At 42.9% G+C, this 16,386-nt stretch overlaps 1 protein-coding gene across 1 annotated transcript; it reads left to right on the top strand.

Moving 5' to 3' along the window:
- The first annotated feature begins 2,986 nt into the window (after positions 1 to 2,986).
- On the top strand, positions 2,987 to 6,320 carry LOC128398945 (olfactory receptor 4Q3-like). Its single transcript, XM_053360209.1, has 2 exons — positions 2,987 to 3,006; positions 5,366 to 6,320. Exons 1-2 carry the CDS (start codon positions 2,987 to 2,989, stop codon positions 6,318 to 6,320), a joined length of 975 nt encoding a protein of 324 aa, XP_053216184.1.
- The last annotated feature ends 10,066 nt before the right edge of the window (positions 6,321 to 16,386 follow it).

Below are 16,386 nucleotides of genomic sequence, written 5' to 3'. Positions count from 1 at the left end.
TTGTCACTGAGCCAATATGTGTTCCAGATCTGTAACTTAAAGCTTTATCTGCAACTCTTCAATATGCATTAGGACAATAGCCATATGTTGTCACTGGATTTCTTCTAAAGCAAAAATTTAAATGAGATGTGGAAGCTTATCCACCGGCAGAATAAATATAAGTAAAAAATAAAATCAAAATCAAAACAGTATCAATATTTTCCTTCTAATTGAGAGAACTTATTTAAAGAAACTGGGAATGTTGAAGTACTATTATATCCCCCCGCAAAAAAAAAACACCAAAAAAATACTGGCTGGATTAGTTTTATTTTTCTTGGTTACAGTTTCTGTTGTATCTCTGCATCACAAACATGCAATAGATAGGTAGAACTCCTAGTTCAATCCCTGGCAGCTCCTGGTTAGCAGGTGCCAAATCAACATGGGCAATACTGATCAAGATGGACCAAGGGTCTGGCTTAGAGTAAGACAGCTTCCTATTTTCATAAAGTTATTCTGAACACAGTGGTTGGGAGAAAATTCATTCCCCATGCTTCTCCAAATGATTAAATGTGATAGCTGGCAAATCCAGAAGGAACCCATGGTAAAAAATACTGGATGCAGGAAAGGTCAAGAGTGGTTCAGAAAGAGGGTGGGCCTGCTCATCAGGTATATTGGAAGGGTGCTATATATGGTGCCCCAATAGGGAAATCTCTCAAATATCCATATTTGCACATGCTGAACTGTTTTGGAGCTGAATATTTCCCAAAATTTCTTGAATCATTATTTTTAATTACCCTCTGGGGCATTCAACAGTACCAAGCGTTCCCCGGAGTTTTGACACCTTTGTCAACAATTTTCAGAAAAGGTCACTAGGATGTTCACAGAGGATTCATAGACCTCTATTGCAGGAGGCTCATCCAATTTGTTGCACAAGGACATCCCATGGATCACCACCTGTGTGGTTCAAGGGCAGGCAGAGCAAGCAGGTAAGTAACAAAGGCAGAGGAGCCTCTATTGCATCACTGACTTCTTGTTACATCAGACTGCTTTGATAAAGCTGATGTGCAGGCCTCAAGGAATGTGGGCAGATGGGGAATGCATCTCCTGAAAGCAATCTCCAATTTATTTAAAATATCAAGCACAAATGAGACCCACAGGAAAATGTGGCATGGCTTGCAACTTTCAGGAACATAAAAAGCTGCTTTGTAGAAAATCTGACCATTGGTCTGAATAGTTCTAGAACATAAAAAAGTCTGGCACTGAGATGCTGGGAATTGACCCTAGGAACTTCTGCAAGCAAAGCAGATGCTCCACCATGGATCATGACCCTTCCCCATCCACACAGTGGATCCATGATTCTTTATTTCCTTGAATAAAAATGTTAGCTTCACTGACAAGAAAGCCCTGCGTCTTTCATGCTGACTTGCCTAAGACTCCAGCCCCGAGGGTAGGTTAGTTTCCACACACACTCACAGATCCCTTTCTATCCTTCATCCAGGCATCCAAAATGCATTGTCAGAATTCAAAGATGCATTCTTGCCAGGCCAAAACATTCTGTGCATGAAGCAGAGCAAGTGAAGGGCGTGGCCTAAGGAGGTGTGTGTTGCCAGGGGAATGTTCCAAAGGCCAGGCAGAAAGGCCTAGAGGGCCACATTTAGCCCCTAGGTCTGAAGTTCCATACCCATGAGCTGGATGGTAAAATTCTGGATGACAGGGTGAAGAAAGAACATTTCTGAATGCTCCACCCGAGTATCAAGGAGGGATACTGCACAAACATTTTGCATTGCATCTAATGTTAGTCATACTTGAAACAGACCTGTGGAAATTAATAGTGATGACTAACAGGGCAATTAATTTCAATGGGTCCCCTCTGAGTATGACTAATGCTGAAGGAAGCCCTTTCCCTGAAGTAGTATGTGTGAGTTCCATATCTGCTAGTGAAAATAACGCTGCTGCCATCTTGATCATAACTGCTTTATTAAATTGCTCAGTTTTACTGTTTCATTGCTGAATGCAATTCATGGCAGAGTTGAAAACATATCAAACAGCCTGGAAGAAAGGGTCATGAAATAACAAGTTTGAAGGTTTTATTTGTATATACAGTCATACCACGGGTTACAGACGCTTCGGGTTACACGTTTTCAGGTTACGGACCCGCCAAAACCTGGAAGTACCGGAACAGGTTACTTCCGGGTTTCAGCGCTTGCACATGTGCAGAAGTGCCAAATCACGACCCGCACATGCGCAGATGAAGTGTTGTGGGGTGCGAACGTCTTGGGTTGCAAACTTGCCTCTCGCATGGATCACGTTCGCAACCTGAGCGTCCACTATATGTCATGATCAATACATCGGAGATGGGGCAGTATCGGATACATACTCTTGAGATTGGTAGAGTGGTACATTGGGTTAAGTACAGTGGTACCTCAGGTTAAGAACTGAATTCGTTCTGGAGGTCCATTCTTAACCTGAAACTGTTCTTAACCTGAAGCACCACTTTAGCTAATGGGGCTTCCTGTTGCTGCTGTGCTGCTGCTGAGTGATTTCTGTTCTCATCCTGAAGCAAAGTTCTTAACCCGAGGGACTATTTCTGGGTTAGCAGAGTCTGTAACCTGAAGCATCTGTAACCTGAAGCGTCTGTAACCCAAGGTACCACTGTACTTAATTCGTTCCGGAGGTCCGTTCTTAACCTGAAACTGTTCTTCACCTGAAGCACCACTTTAGCTAATGGGGCTTCCCGCTGCTGCTGCGCCACAGAAGCATGATTTTTGTTCTCATCCTGAAGCAAAGTTCTTAACCCGAGGTAATATTTCTGGGTTAGCAGAGTCCGTAACCTGAAGCGTATGTAACCTGAAGCGTATGAAACCTGATGTACCACTGTACTAAAGTCATCTGGGTTTTTAAGCTGAGGACGTTTTTTCCCCCTTCCAACTTCTGAGAAAATGCATAATCTGGCAGGTGACAGTAGAAGAGATGGGAGCAGGAAGTCCCTGGGGTCTACATGGAGACTATGGAGGAGGAAGCCAACAGGTAGTGCCCCCCTAGACTCATTGTGAAGTTGAAATGGAGGCACATGGAGGCTGGCTGAGGGCAGATTGTGGTTGGTGGGACAGTGCCCCATTCCTCCTCATGGACTAACCTCCATCACATCTCACTGGTTCATTTTTAAGGGAGAGGTGAGTTCCAATCCCAACTCAGTCATGCTGCGCCCACTGGGTTATGTAGGTTATTGTCCTTGGGCCATGCTAGCTCACAGAGTTGTTGTGAAAATGAGATGGGAACATTGGAGACCCTTGAAGGGTTCTGATACAAAACAAATAAAACACACCAATATTTACTAGCATCAGATCTTCTCCCAAGTGGGGCGGGAAAGGCCAACATATTATGAAGCAGATAAGATCTTTTAAAACAGCTTCTAAGCCTCTTCGATTTTTAATTACCTCATTTGGGACCACACAGCAGCCAGTACACTCTCTCTAGGCTGCTAAGCAGCATCAAGAAGAGTTAATCCATGTTTAGTCACATAGGGTGTGAACCAAAGACATCTATTGCAGGAGGAGTATATAAAAGGAAACTCCGAGATATGCCACCTCTTTGCTTCAAAATGGTCTGGGAGAAATTTGAGGAAAGTGCTCATTCTTACTCGTATTCTCAATATTCACAATTGCGTGGAGGATTCCCACCCCCGTCTACTCAGGTTCTCAGTTTTTCCTCACCACCATCCACCCCCACAAATGAATCCTGGAGATAATCACCATCCAACCATCCATCCAACCAACCAACCTCCCGCCCCCCTCTTTCTCCTTTTGTCCACCTAGATACTTTTAAAAGATCACAAAAGTTGGAGAATTCAGGATTGCCTTGGAATAGTGTGTTGATAGCAGAGATTGAAGGAGGTATGGACACTGGATTGCCTTCTATTGATATGAAAGTGACCATGGTAGTTATTTCTAGCAGTGCCATGACTCTTGCATCCAGTCATTTTGCTATCATAGTTATCAGCACAATACTGTTCAGAAGTAAATCCCGCTGAGTTCTGTGGTAAGTTGATTTAGGATTGCAGACTATGTCTCTTCTTCTTGACCCAGCAATGGGAATTTATTTTTATTTCTTTATTATTGTTTTTACCCTGTATTTTACTCCGTGAACCACCCTGAGATTTTATGATGCAGGATTGTTTAAAAATCTATAATATGATGATGATGATGATAACAAATTCGTAGTCATAATTTAAGTTGTTGTTAATGAGATTTTGGATCTGTTTTCTATTTGCAGCTCCCAAAGTGACTTGCAAGCAAGAAAGAGCAACAAACACAATTAATAAAAATAGGAAAAACTACAAGAATGGTAACAGTAGAATCCTCAGCATGTAAATTCCAAAGTGTCGTTGAACACAACAGGACTATGCAGACTTCTTTGAGCTGAGGTCCATTTAACATAGTGAGACATACTTCTGAGGAAACATTAATAGAACTGGGCTTTATGGACAGCAGAAGAGAACACCACCATTTATACCATAATAGTAACTCACTTGCCAAAAATAAATAAATCCCCACCTTTTAAAACAAAAAACTGATAAGCTTTTATCTGCATCTGAAACTTCAGTAATGAGGAAACCAGATCTGGTCATTGCTGTACCCACTATTGTGGATAGTCTTAGTTGTATGCACTCCAAAATTTTGCTAGACACAGAACTTGACATCCTGAAAAATCTCAGTTGTCATTCACAATCTAGTTTCTAGATCTTAATACTGTAAATATATGCTTGAAATGGTTAGTGGCATATCAAAAGTGATATTCTACTGTCAGGGACTGGGTTTCTGCACTCTACAGTCTTACCCAAACTCTTTATGCATAGCAAAAACAAAAGGAGTGTGTTTGTGTGTGGGGGGGTGCAAATCAGCAAACTCATTAATCTGCCTAATTCAGGTATAGTGCTGTTTTAAACAGAGTATTTTTCTTAAAGAGATGAATATCACTTTGAAACAGTTTGTTGCATGCAGTAACTTGGGAATAAAACAGAAGAGATAGGACTAAGGACAGGTTCTCCCATAAGGCAAAGTGAGGCAGCCTGACGAAAGGGCGTAGCGCTCATTCTACCCTATGATTGTCATTGAATCCCCTACATTTCCTGCTCCATATCTCTTAAGTTCTCCTGCACCCCTCAGATTTGGTGGAAGATATTGCCCCACCACCAGTGCTGAAACGAGATTCAACAGCCAGCTCAGTCAGATTCTGCACATGGTATGGGGGGTGCCCTCATGTCCTTCCCATCAGGCAGCAAAATGCATTGGGTTGTCCCTATGAACATGGGCTGAAGGAATGTTACCACCTTGTGCCAATTCTCTCTGTCTCTCCTACTAGAATCAGCCCTCATCATGAATGGAAGCACGATTTCAGAGTTTATTTTGCTGGGCTTCTCTGCCTCCCGCCCTTCCCAGATCTTCTTTTCTGCCATGGTGTTTGCCTGTTACACCATCGTCATTCTGGGCAACCTGTTGATCATAGTGACTGTGATGTCTGAGAAACAGCTACAACACATCCCCATGTACTTATTTCTTGCCAATCTGAGTCTTGCGGACATGTCCCTCAGCTCAGTAGCTGCTCCAAAGCTGGCTGCAGATCTGTTGAACTGTGGCCATACCATTTCCTATGGGGGCTGCATGGCCCAGATCTTCTTCCTCCATGTCTTCGGTGGTGCAGAGATGCTTCTCCTCACCCTCATGGCCTACGATCGCTATGTGGCCATCTGCCACCCACTAAGGTACACAGTCATCATGAATAGCCAGTGCTGCCTCAGGCTTCTCATGCTCTGCTGGGCAGGGGGCCTCATTCATTCCACCATCCAGATGGTCTTGATTGCCCACCTACCATTCTGTGGGTCCAATGTCCTGGACAACTTCTTCTGTGATATCCCAGAACTGATCAAGCTGGGCTGTGCAGATACATATGCCTATGAGATCCTCATGGTAGTCAACAGCAGCTTGCTAACTCTGCCATGCTTTCTGGCTTTGCTCCTTTCATACATCACAATCCTGACCAGCCTCTGTGGCCATTTCAGACAGGGCAGCGGGAAGGCTCTGTCCACCTGCAGCTCCCACCTGACAGTGGTCTGCCTCTTCTATGTGCCCTGTGCTATTGTGTATCTCAAGCCCTTCTCCAGCTCCCACACCAACAAGCTGGCCTCTGTGTTCTATGTGGTGGTCACACCTGCCCTCAATCCCTTCATCTACACCCTGAGGAACCAAGAGGTAAAGGAAGCCATGAGGAAGTTGAGGCTCAACTGTAGACTCCTCCTGGTGCCTCAAAGGAAGCAGATGTGTCAAAGGAACTGTTGTACTTAAGAGACATCATAACCAATCTGACTTCAAACAAATGCAGCATCACTTATGAGTATTCATTTTACTTGTGAAATGCATATACAGTGGTACAAGCACCTTGGATTACAAACACTTCAGGTTACAAACTCTGCTAACCCGGAAGGTTGAGAACTTTACCTCAGGATGAGAACGGAAATCGTGTGGTGGCGGTGCGGCGGCAGCGGGAGACCCCATTAGCTAAAGTGGTACCTCAGATTAAGAACAGTTTCAGGTTAAGAACGGACCTCCAGAACAAATTAAGTTCTTAACACGAGGTACCACTGTAATCATATTGAAAGGCATCGGAGGCAGCTTGTCCTTCCTACTTCAGTACTCTACCAGCCCTGTTTCCTCCTCTTCCCCATCAGTCTCAGTCCTATCCTTATTTATTTGTTCAACTTGTCTTTCTTTAGTTTATCATACAAGCACCGTACTCTACCAAACTTCTTTGCTTGTTTTCCAACCCTTTTTCATTCTATTCAAGTTACTGAATCCTATTCGTTATTGTAAAAATAAAACAACATAATTTTTTTTGGCTGTGTTTTAATGTTAGTTAGTTGCTTGCACAGTGTCACTTCCATTATTCCTCCCTCTCCGCACCAGTCTTGGCCCTTGTTGGTTAGGTTTGTGCTTCATCAAGACAAGCAATGCTACAGTCCCTAGAGTAGTTTAACAATCAATGCATCTTCCCAGGGAATTGTCACTGTGAGAGGGAGTCTCTTAGTGACTCTAAGCACTCTTAATGGACTATAGTTCCCAGGATTCTTGGAGGGGGAGTCATTACTGTTTATAGTGGTATGATACTACTTTAATTGTATAGGGCAGATGACATTTACATGGCTGGACTGTAAGCTGTTGCACAAAGTTAAGAGTCACATCCATGTCTGCATCCACTCTTTGCCTATGCTAGCACCCATCACTGACACAGGACCCCTAAAAGGGAGGAATATGAAAGCTGGAATGGAAAAGTTTTCCCACCTGTTCTCTTTCGTTGTCCTTCCCAGCTAATGGAGAATATTGATGATCAAGGGTTAATGATATAGCTCCTCTGTAGAAAACAAAGCTCAACATTCCAGGTTGGTATTAGCAAGTTTGCTACAACAGGGTCTTGTTTGCCTGCCTTCTTCATATAAAACCTTACTGATGTGGAAAGCAGGTATAAAATGCTGTCCGTCTAGATCCACAAACATTTATGTGTCACAGGCAGATGGGACTGACCAGGACCTTTGATGACCTTGATGACCTTCAGCTATTATGGCTGTTCTCACTGATTACCACAGAAATGAAATATACTGTACTGTAAATTCTCTTCCTTCTCCAGGCCTTCCTTTATAGGCTGGGGGTCACATCCCCACCCCTAGGACCACCCGCAAACAGTGGGTATTGAGCAACCAGGATTGATGATGGGTTCTATTGGCATAGAACATAAAGCATTAAAAGTGACTGCAGGGTGTCTGTGCAAAGTGACTACTATGGATGTCTGTGCAAAAGGGCCATAGATCAGTGATAGTTGCTTCAGCTGTATGTGTGGATATAGGCCTGTGAGAGTACATGATGTGTGGAGTGTGTGCCGCATGTATGCATGTATGCCTCTCTGTGTGCATGTGCTCCTGGTCTGGTACTGCCTGCTGATGTTAGGCCCACTTGCATGCAGGCCCCAGAAGGCTGGCCATGAGGAGAAAGGTTTCCTCATTTGTATGTACATTTGAGAGGGGAACATGCACACTTTCCATTTACTCCAGAGGTTGATCACACCCATTTGCACTCAGGTCCTGCTTAAGGACTTCCCATAATGGGAAGTGTGGTTGACCATTGTAAGGACAGTATGCTGAACCAGGTGTTCCTTGGATCTAATCCAGCTGCATTCTTTATTTGTCCTTATTAAGTGGAGAAACTTAGCTTCAGCACTCCAATAGCCATAACCCACTCTGCTCAATTCTTATCACATGCTCACACAGGCCAAAGCTCTTCTCTCTCTCTCTCTCCCCTTCTGCCTCATTCAAAACTTTGTTCTTTTTCACACAAAGACTTATTGCCTTTCCCATGGGTTGAGGGAAAGACAGATGTGTTCATTTAGCAACGTTGTCGCACATAGCAGAATAGCTATTTCCTGTCATTACTGAGATGAGCTTTGAAGAACCATCACTGTTTTATTCCCATGGCATCACATCACCTATATATTGCCTTATGAAAGAGTATGCCAGCCTAGCTCTGTCCAACTGGCATGATAAGCTATCAATCTTCATCTTTACTACATCCCAAGCTTTAGATTCACTAAATCGGAAGGCAATGTAGAGGTCAGCATTCCAAAGTCACAAATCTTAATGCTGTGATGACCCATTGGTCCTACTCAATATCTTCCCTGGCAGGGCTAGATCAGCCATGAACTAGCAACAGCTGCTCATCGCTTCAAACAGAGATCATACCCCAGTCTCCTATATGAAATCCTTTAAGTGGGTATAGCATGGAATGGACCTAGAATCTTATGCATGCAAAGCATGTGCCCTAACTCTGAGCAATGATGAACCATCCTGGAGACTGCACTTTGATGTCCTTTGAGCAATACGTTTATGCATATAGCCCTTTCTAGACACGACTTGGCAAGCCTGCAGCTTGATTAGTAGTAGTAGTAGTAGTAGTAGTAGTAGTAGTAGTAGTAGTGTAGCAGCAGGAGTTTTCAGAACAAAGGAAGAGAGACCAGGGGCTCGAGGAATAACACCCTTATTTATGGCTGCAGCCAGACTTCAGTCCCAAGCAGAATGGAGTCCCGATCTCTGTTCAGATCAATCTTTTATAGGTTTTTCAGAAAGCAAATCTGTATGACGCATTAACATGTAGTGCAGTCCAGAACTCTGACATGATTTATGAAGCAGGACATTCTGTTAGCCAGAAATTGACATGATTTATGAGACCTTTGACATATTACAAGATTGGACATACAGGATACAGCTTGGCAAGCAAGCAGTAGCAGTTCCTCCCTACAGGCTTTTGATCTTCAAACAAGTCCTTCAACTTTCCTTAGCTAACACACTTTCTCATCCCTTGAGTCTGCCAATCTTCTTATAGCGTCCAGCTGGTCTGGTCATGGTAACCTTCCTGAGGAATAGTTCACTCATTACTCCCTTCCTGTAGCATTCTCACAAACTTCAAAGAGACAGCCTAGATAATGTTACTTCCCTAGAATATCATATAAATCTTCCTAATTAGCATTAGCAAGCTTCCTTACTTGGGGTTCATTTTGCAAAGAGGCTTGTTACTTTTTACACAAAATTGGGGTTCAGAATAAGTTCTGTTCGGCCCTTCCTTCAGTAGTAGTAGTAGTAGCAGTAGTAGCAGTAGTAGCAGTGCCCCACCCATCTGACTGGGTTCCCCAGCCACTCTGGTTGGCTTCCAACATATATAAAAGCTGCAAAGATCTGTCATTTTAAACCAAATAAAGTACCCTCCTCCTCCTCCTCTCTCTCTCTCTCTCTCTCTCTCTCTCTCTCTCTCTCTCTCTCATGCACACACACAGAATTTTGTTTACAACATGAATAAATTATGCAATTACAACATAATAAAAGTAGTCATGAACAATAAAACATCAAAAAATGCACAACAAATGATTTCCACATAAATCATACGAGCTTTTAAAAATAAAAAAATATATCAATAACAGCAACCCCTTCCACTGCAACAACCCTGGAACAAAGACGGAAGGGGAGTTAGCATGGAGAGGATGAAAAGAGTGGAGGGAAAGCTTGCATTTGGGGGTGGGAAAGAGGGGAGGCAAAGTTTGCACGGAGCTGGAAAAGAAGGGATCTTTGCCAAAAGAGGGAGAAAGCGGAAGAGAAAGAGCACAAAAGAAGTGGGGTTGAAGATCAGCATTGGCAAAGTGTAGGCTTTGGCTTTTCCCTCTCCTCATCCTTCAGCTGCCGCCCTTCTCCAACCTAGGTGAAAAGCAAGCAACGTAGCTGCGTCACAGGGGCCTCTGATCAAGAAGGAGTCAGAAGCTGAGCTGGAAGTCAAGGCCAGAGAAGGAGAGCGGTGGGCTGCAGCCAGAGGAAGATTTAAGTGGGAGTAGCACTATGAGTTAGGGGTCAGATCTGCTGCCCTGAGGTGGTCGCCTCAGGCCCTACCTTCAGTCAAACCCTGTCTTTAGGTAGGCAGCCAATCTGTGGGTGCTCCCTAAAGATCAGGGACTTTGGATTCAGATCTCGGCATTTACCATTTCCGCCCTTTCCTTTACTGCTTTCAGTTGGACATTAATCTCCAAAATCTTCTGTATCAGTGTATTTGTATTCAATTTGTTTAGCTTTTTTAAACCTTCACCAAGCATTTTTTTAAACCTCCTTGTTCTCTTTCAAGTCATAGCACAATGTGCATTTTAACTGTCCCCACTGTTCAATCTCTCTGTTATAACCAAAGGATTTTTTGCCCATTTAATCATACATTCTTTAACTTGTTCCTCTTCCATTTGAAATTTCAACAGAAGTTTGAATATTTTTATATATTAGAAGCAACTTGTTCATCATCCTTACAGTTACATTTCAAAATCCATCTCACTTTGTTCCAAAGACAACTTAAATGCCTCTACTAGTTGTAAGTGAGAAAACCACTAGAAGTTATAACCTTCCACTGTTATTTGTTCCCTTCTTTTATAGTCACTTTTACAGTCTCCTTGGTTTCACTCTAGTAGCTCTTGATAGTTCTCCCACCTGTTTTCTACGCCATCCTCTTAGTTGTCCTTCCCAGCTAATAGAGAATGCAAGATGATCAAGGGCTAATGATATAGCTGCACTGTAGGAGATAAAGCTCAACATTCCAGGTTGGTATTAGCATGTTTGCTATAACAGGGTCTTATTTATCTGCCTTCTTCATATAAAACCTTCCTGGCATGGAAAGCAGCTACAGAATGCTGTCCATCTCGATCAACACACATTTATGTGTTACAGGCAGATGTAACTGACCAGGACCTTTGATGACCCATCTCTATAACCTCTCACTTCAATTATTTAGTCAATGGCTGTTCCCACTGATTACCACAGAGATGAAAGATACTGTAAATTCTCTTCCTTCTCCAGGCCTTCCTTTATAGGCTGGGGGTTACAGCCACACCCCCAGGACCACCTGCAAACAGTGAGTATTGAGCAACCAGGATTGATTATGGGTTCTATTGCAATAGAACATAAATCATTCAAAGTGACTGACCTAGCTTTATATGTATTTCAGATTCTTAATATAGCACATCTAATAAAGTGGTTCCTAAAGTCCACATTTACTTTATTATACCACACGTATCCATTGTATCCGAACCTTGAATCATGTCCTTCTAATTCCAAAGTCTCTTATTTCTCAGTGTCACCCATCCTTCCAACAATACCAAACAGCAGGTTGCAAAATACACCCTTAAATCAGGCAAGCCCAATCCTGAGCTTGTCTTTGCATCTTGCATAAGTTGGAGTTCAACTTGTGCCTTTTCCACCTGCCGTACAAATTTAGATATGTCTTTTTGCCATTGTTTAAATGGTGTGTCCATAGTCAAAATAGGTATTATTTGAAACATGAATGTCATTCTAGGCAAAACTTTCATCTTTATCACATAAATCCTACCTAGCAATGACAATTTTCGTTTCTCCCATCTTAAAGTATCTTTTAAAAATTTCAGCCCATGCCTTAACATAGTTATTTCTAAACAATATTCAATTTGCATTTGTCGTGATAATACCCAAGTATTTTACGTTTTTCTCATTTTGAATCCGTATATTCTCCATCAAAGTATTTTGATCTTATATTGTCATATTCTTTGTTAATATCTCCATTTTCTGGTGAGTAATCTTAAAACTCATTCAATTTATCCATGAGTCTCTTCTCCCTGTAACAGGTTTTCCAAAACTACCATCCAATAATAAGCAAAGGAATGCAGTTTGTAAGTTTCTTTTTAAATATATAAACATATCAAAACACTTCAGTGATTTCTTTTAAAAGGAACAGTAAGCACACAACTTATGCAGGAGTTTTGGGGGTCACACTTAAAATCAAAACCATGTACAGTCAAAGCACATGGAGTGCAATGGCAGGTAGGATGGCCAGCCTCTTTACCCCAGACACCCACCCCTTTCTGCCCTCTTTTAAAGTGTTAATTTTATTTGTTTCAAAGCAAATTAAGCCGAATGTGCATCTGTTAAATGCACTTGTTGCAGGCTTACCGTAAAGGGAATGGAAGTCAGTATCATTCAGTTCAATGGGTCTTACTCTCAGATAAGAATGTACAGGGACCTTCACGCACCTGATTCCCTACAGATGTTTGGGACTCCAACTTCCACCAACTCTTTGCATCACAGCTAATGAGAGTTAGAATCCAAAATATCTGGAGGCTAGTGAAGGCTGGTGCCTAGAACTGCAGCCAAATTACTTGAGTTCTGGAAGACGTGAATTAATGATATCATGCATATATGTGTTCCATGTGTAGCTTAGAATCATAGAATCGTAGAATCATAGAATCATAGAGTTGGAATAGACCACAAGGGCCATCGAGTCCAACCCCCTGCCAAGCAGGAAACACCATCAGAGCACTCCTGACATATGGTTGTCAAGCCTCTGCTTAAAGACCTCCAAAGAAGGAGACTCCACCACACTCCTTGGCAGCAAATTCCACTGTCGAACAGCTCTTACTGTCAGGAAGTTCTTCCTAATGTTTAGGTGGAATCTTCTTTCTTGTAGTTTGGATCCATTGCTCCGTGTCCGCTTCTCTGGAGCAGCAGAAAACAACCTTTCTCCCTCCTCTATGTGACATCCTTTTATATATTTGAACATGGCTGTCATATCACCCCTTAACCTCCTCTTCTCCAGGCTAAACATGCCCAGCTCCCTTAGCCGTTCCTCATAAGGCATCGTTTCCAGGCCTTTGACCATTTTGGTTGCCCTCCTCTGGACACGTTCCAGTTTCTCAGTGTCCTTCTTGAACTGTGGTGCCCAGAACTGGACACAGTACTCCAGGTGAGGTCTGACCAGAGCAGAATACAGTGGCACTATTACTTCCCTTGATCTAGATGCTATACTCCTATTGATGCAGCCCAGAATTGCATTGGCTTTTTTAGCTGCCGCATCACACTGTTGGCTCATGTCAAGTTTGTGGTCAACCAAGACTCCTAGATCCTTTTCACATGTAGTGCTCTCAAGCCAGGTGTCACCCATCTTGTATTTGTGCCTCTCATTTTTTTTTTGCCCAAGTGCAATACTTTGCATTTCTCCCTGTTAAAGTTCATCTTGTTTGTTTTGGCCCAGTTCTCTAAAACAAATCTGTCAAGGTTGTTTTGAAGTGTGATCCTGTCCTCTGGGGTGTTAGCCACCCCTCCCAGTTTGGTGTCATCTGCAAATTTGATCAGGATGCCCTTGAGTCCATCATCCAAGTCGTTGATAAAGATGTTGAATAAGACCGGGCCCAAGACAGAACCCTGTGGCACCCCACTAGTCACTCTTCTCCAGGATGAAGAGGAACCATTGATGAGCACCCTTTGGGTTCGGTCAGTCAGCCAGTTACAAATCCACTGAGTGGTAGCATAGTCAAGACCACATTTTACCAGCTTCTTTACAAGAATATCATGGGGCTGTTGAATGGTTTATTTAAATGTAAAGGTTCATCATTGTTGCACCCAATGTGTATGTCTTTAAGGGGCCAGAGCAAGGGCCAGAGTAAGATAACGAGACCCAGCTTTACAGCTGTGAAGCATAGCAGGTGCTGCTGAGTTGTATTTGATTAAGGTGTGTCAGCATTTGGGTGTAGTATATAAGGAGCAGCACCTAGCTCTCCCATTACCCTGGGGGATGGGTTGGTGGTTGGGTCTGGTTTGGTTGTTAATGTATTTAGTGTAAAAGGAGTTTTTGTTTTTCTTATTAAAGCCTTGTTTAAGTTATTTTTGAGTCCTTTCTTTTTAATGCATGATCTCCCCAGCAAGCTCTCTGCAGCGTTACCATACTGCAAACAGCCAACATCTTTGGTTATGGGCCCAGCTGCTGAGTGGATGACTGCATATTTTTGGACTCTGAGAAAGGTTTGAAAACTCCTTCTCCTGTTAGCGTAGTTCTGTGGGTCTGGAAGAGTTCCAGAATGGTTGACCGGGTTCCTGAAGCTGAGAAGGCTCTGGTCTTCCCACAGCTAACAGATGAGAACTATAGTTTATGGTCTTTTCGGGTGGAGGCGCTTTTGACCTCTAGAGAAGTATGGACCTATGTAACTGATGACCCTCCTGACCCTGTGACTAATGCTTGGTCGAAAGGAGATGCAAAAGCCAGGGCGATAATTAATTTGGCAGTCAGCGACCAGCAAGTAGTCTATATAAGAAATAAGAAAACTGCCAAAGAAATGTGGGACAGTCTTGCAGCAGTGCATGTTAGAAAAGAGTCAGCATCTGCATTGACGTTTTTCAAGCAGTTGTACCAGACGAAGTTGCAGCCTGGTGGTGATTTGGCAGCACACTTGAGACGTCTGGAGGCAATACGCGGCGAATTAATTCGAAGGGACATGGACATACCTGATATTCAGTATGTTTTTATCATTCTTTGTTCCCTTAATGAGGACTTCGATGGTATAGCTAGCCAGATATCTGCCGTTCCACCAGCACAATTAACTGTGGAAGGGGTGACGGCAAGATTAATGGGCGAGTTGGATAGAAGGGAGGCTTGTGCCATAAGCACTCCTATTTCCAGAAGTAATGAGGAACGCCATATGCAAACTTATGGTGATACAACTGTATTTAAAGCTGCAAAGCGTTGTTGGTTCTGCAATAAGCAAGGACATTTTGCAAAGGACTGCAGATCCAAAAGAAAGCAAAGTACTCCCAAGCCTGTTTCTGTTCGTCAGTCACGGTTGTCAGCCCAGCAGCCGACATCGTATAGTAGAGACAGAAACGAGCCGCGAGTTTTCCATGCTAGGACAACAGATCGTAAAAGACTTAAACGTGCCAAGTGGAAGTCTTTTGTTGTGGACTCAGGAGCATCTCAGCATATTTGCAACGATCGAAGCTTGTTTATTTCTTTCGAAGAGGAAATTGGTAATGTACATTTAGCCAATTCACAAGTCTTGCAGTCGCTTGGCAGGGGTACTGTTAAACTTGACTCTTTAAACATTACAATAGCGAACTGCATTTACTGCCCGTCAGTGGACAATTTATTGTCAGTAAGGTGCTTTGCTCGTCAAGGCATAACTGTGCGTTTCTTAAAGTCAATGTGTGAGTTTTTTGATGGGAACAAACGTCTATTATATGCCCGGGAATCTGATGGTTTATATAGACTGTATTTTCGCACCTACTCCCAATCGCCTATAAATTGCAGAGCAGCACAGTCAAGCCAGGGGTTGAGGAATGTAAGGCCTCATTCCGGGTGTGTCCATGAGGCACACAGAATTCTGGGACACCTGAATTTTGCTGATGTAATTAAGACAAAGAATATTGTTAATGGCCTCAACTTAAAACCGTGTAAATTCTTTATGCAATGTCTATCCTGTTGCAAGAATAAGATTAAGGTTGCACGCAAGGGTAGATGCTCAGATAGGAAAGTAACTGAGCCATTTGAGCGTGTACATTGTGATTTAGTTGGGCCACTCCCACCATCATTAGGAGGTTCTAAGTACTGGCTCACTCTGATAGACCAGTATAGTAGATATTGTTGGACTTATGCAATAGCTGAGAAATCCCAAGCATTTGAGAAGTACAAATTTTTTTGTAGCTGGGTAAAAACGCACTTTAACAAACCTATTAAGAACCTGTTTTCTGACCGGGGTGGAGAATTTGTTTCTGAGGATTTTGAGAAATTCCTGGAAGCGCAGGGGACTACTCATGAGTTATCTTGCCCCCGAAGTCCCTGGCAAAATGGGCTTGTTGAAGTTGTGCAGCGTGACCTACAGGCAGGGGTTAAAACGTATCTGCACGATGCTAATCTGCCCAAAGACTTTTGGGCTGAAGCGCTTAATGCGTTTTGTTATGTTAGAAATCGCAGTTATCATTCTGGTTTAGATGTCACCCCCTATGAGAAGCTGTTTAAAAAACGCCCTAATCTGAAATACCTACGCATT

Source organism: Podarcis raffonei, chromosome 13 (assembly GCF_027172205.1).
Source record: "Podarcis raffonei isolate rPodRaf1 chromosome 13, rPodRaf1.pri, whole genome shotgun sequence".
NCBI classification, from domain to species: Eukaryota; Metazoa; Chordata; class Lepidosauria; order Squamata; family Lacertidae; genus Podarcis; species Podarcis raffonei.
This window is presented reverse-complemented; position numbering and strand designations above follow the sequence as displayed.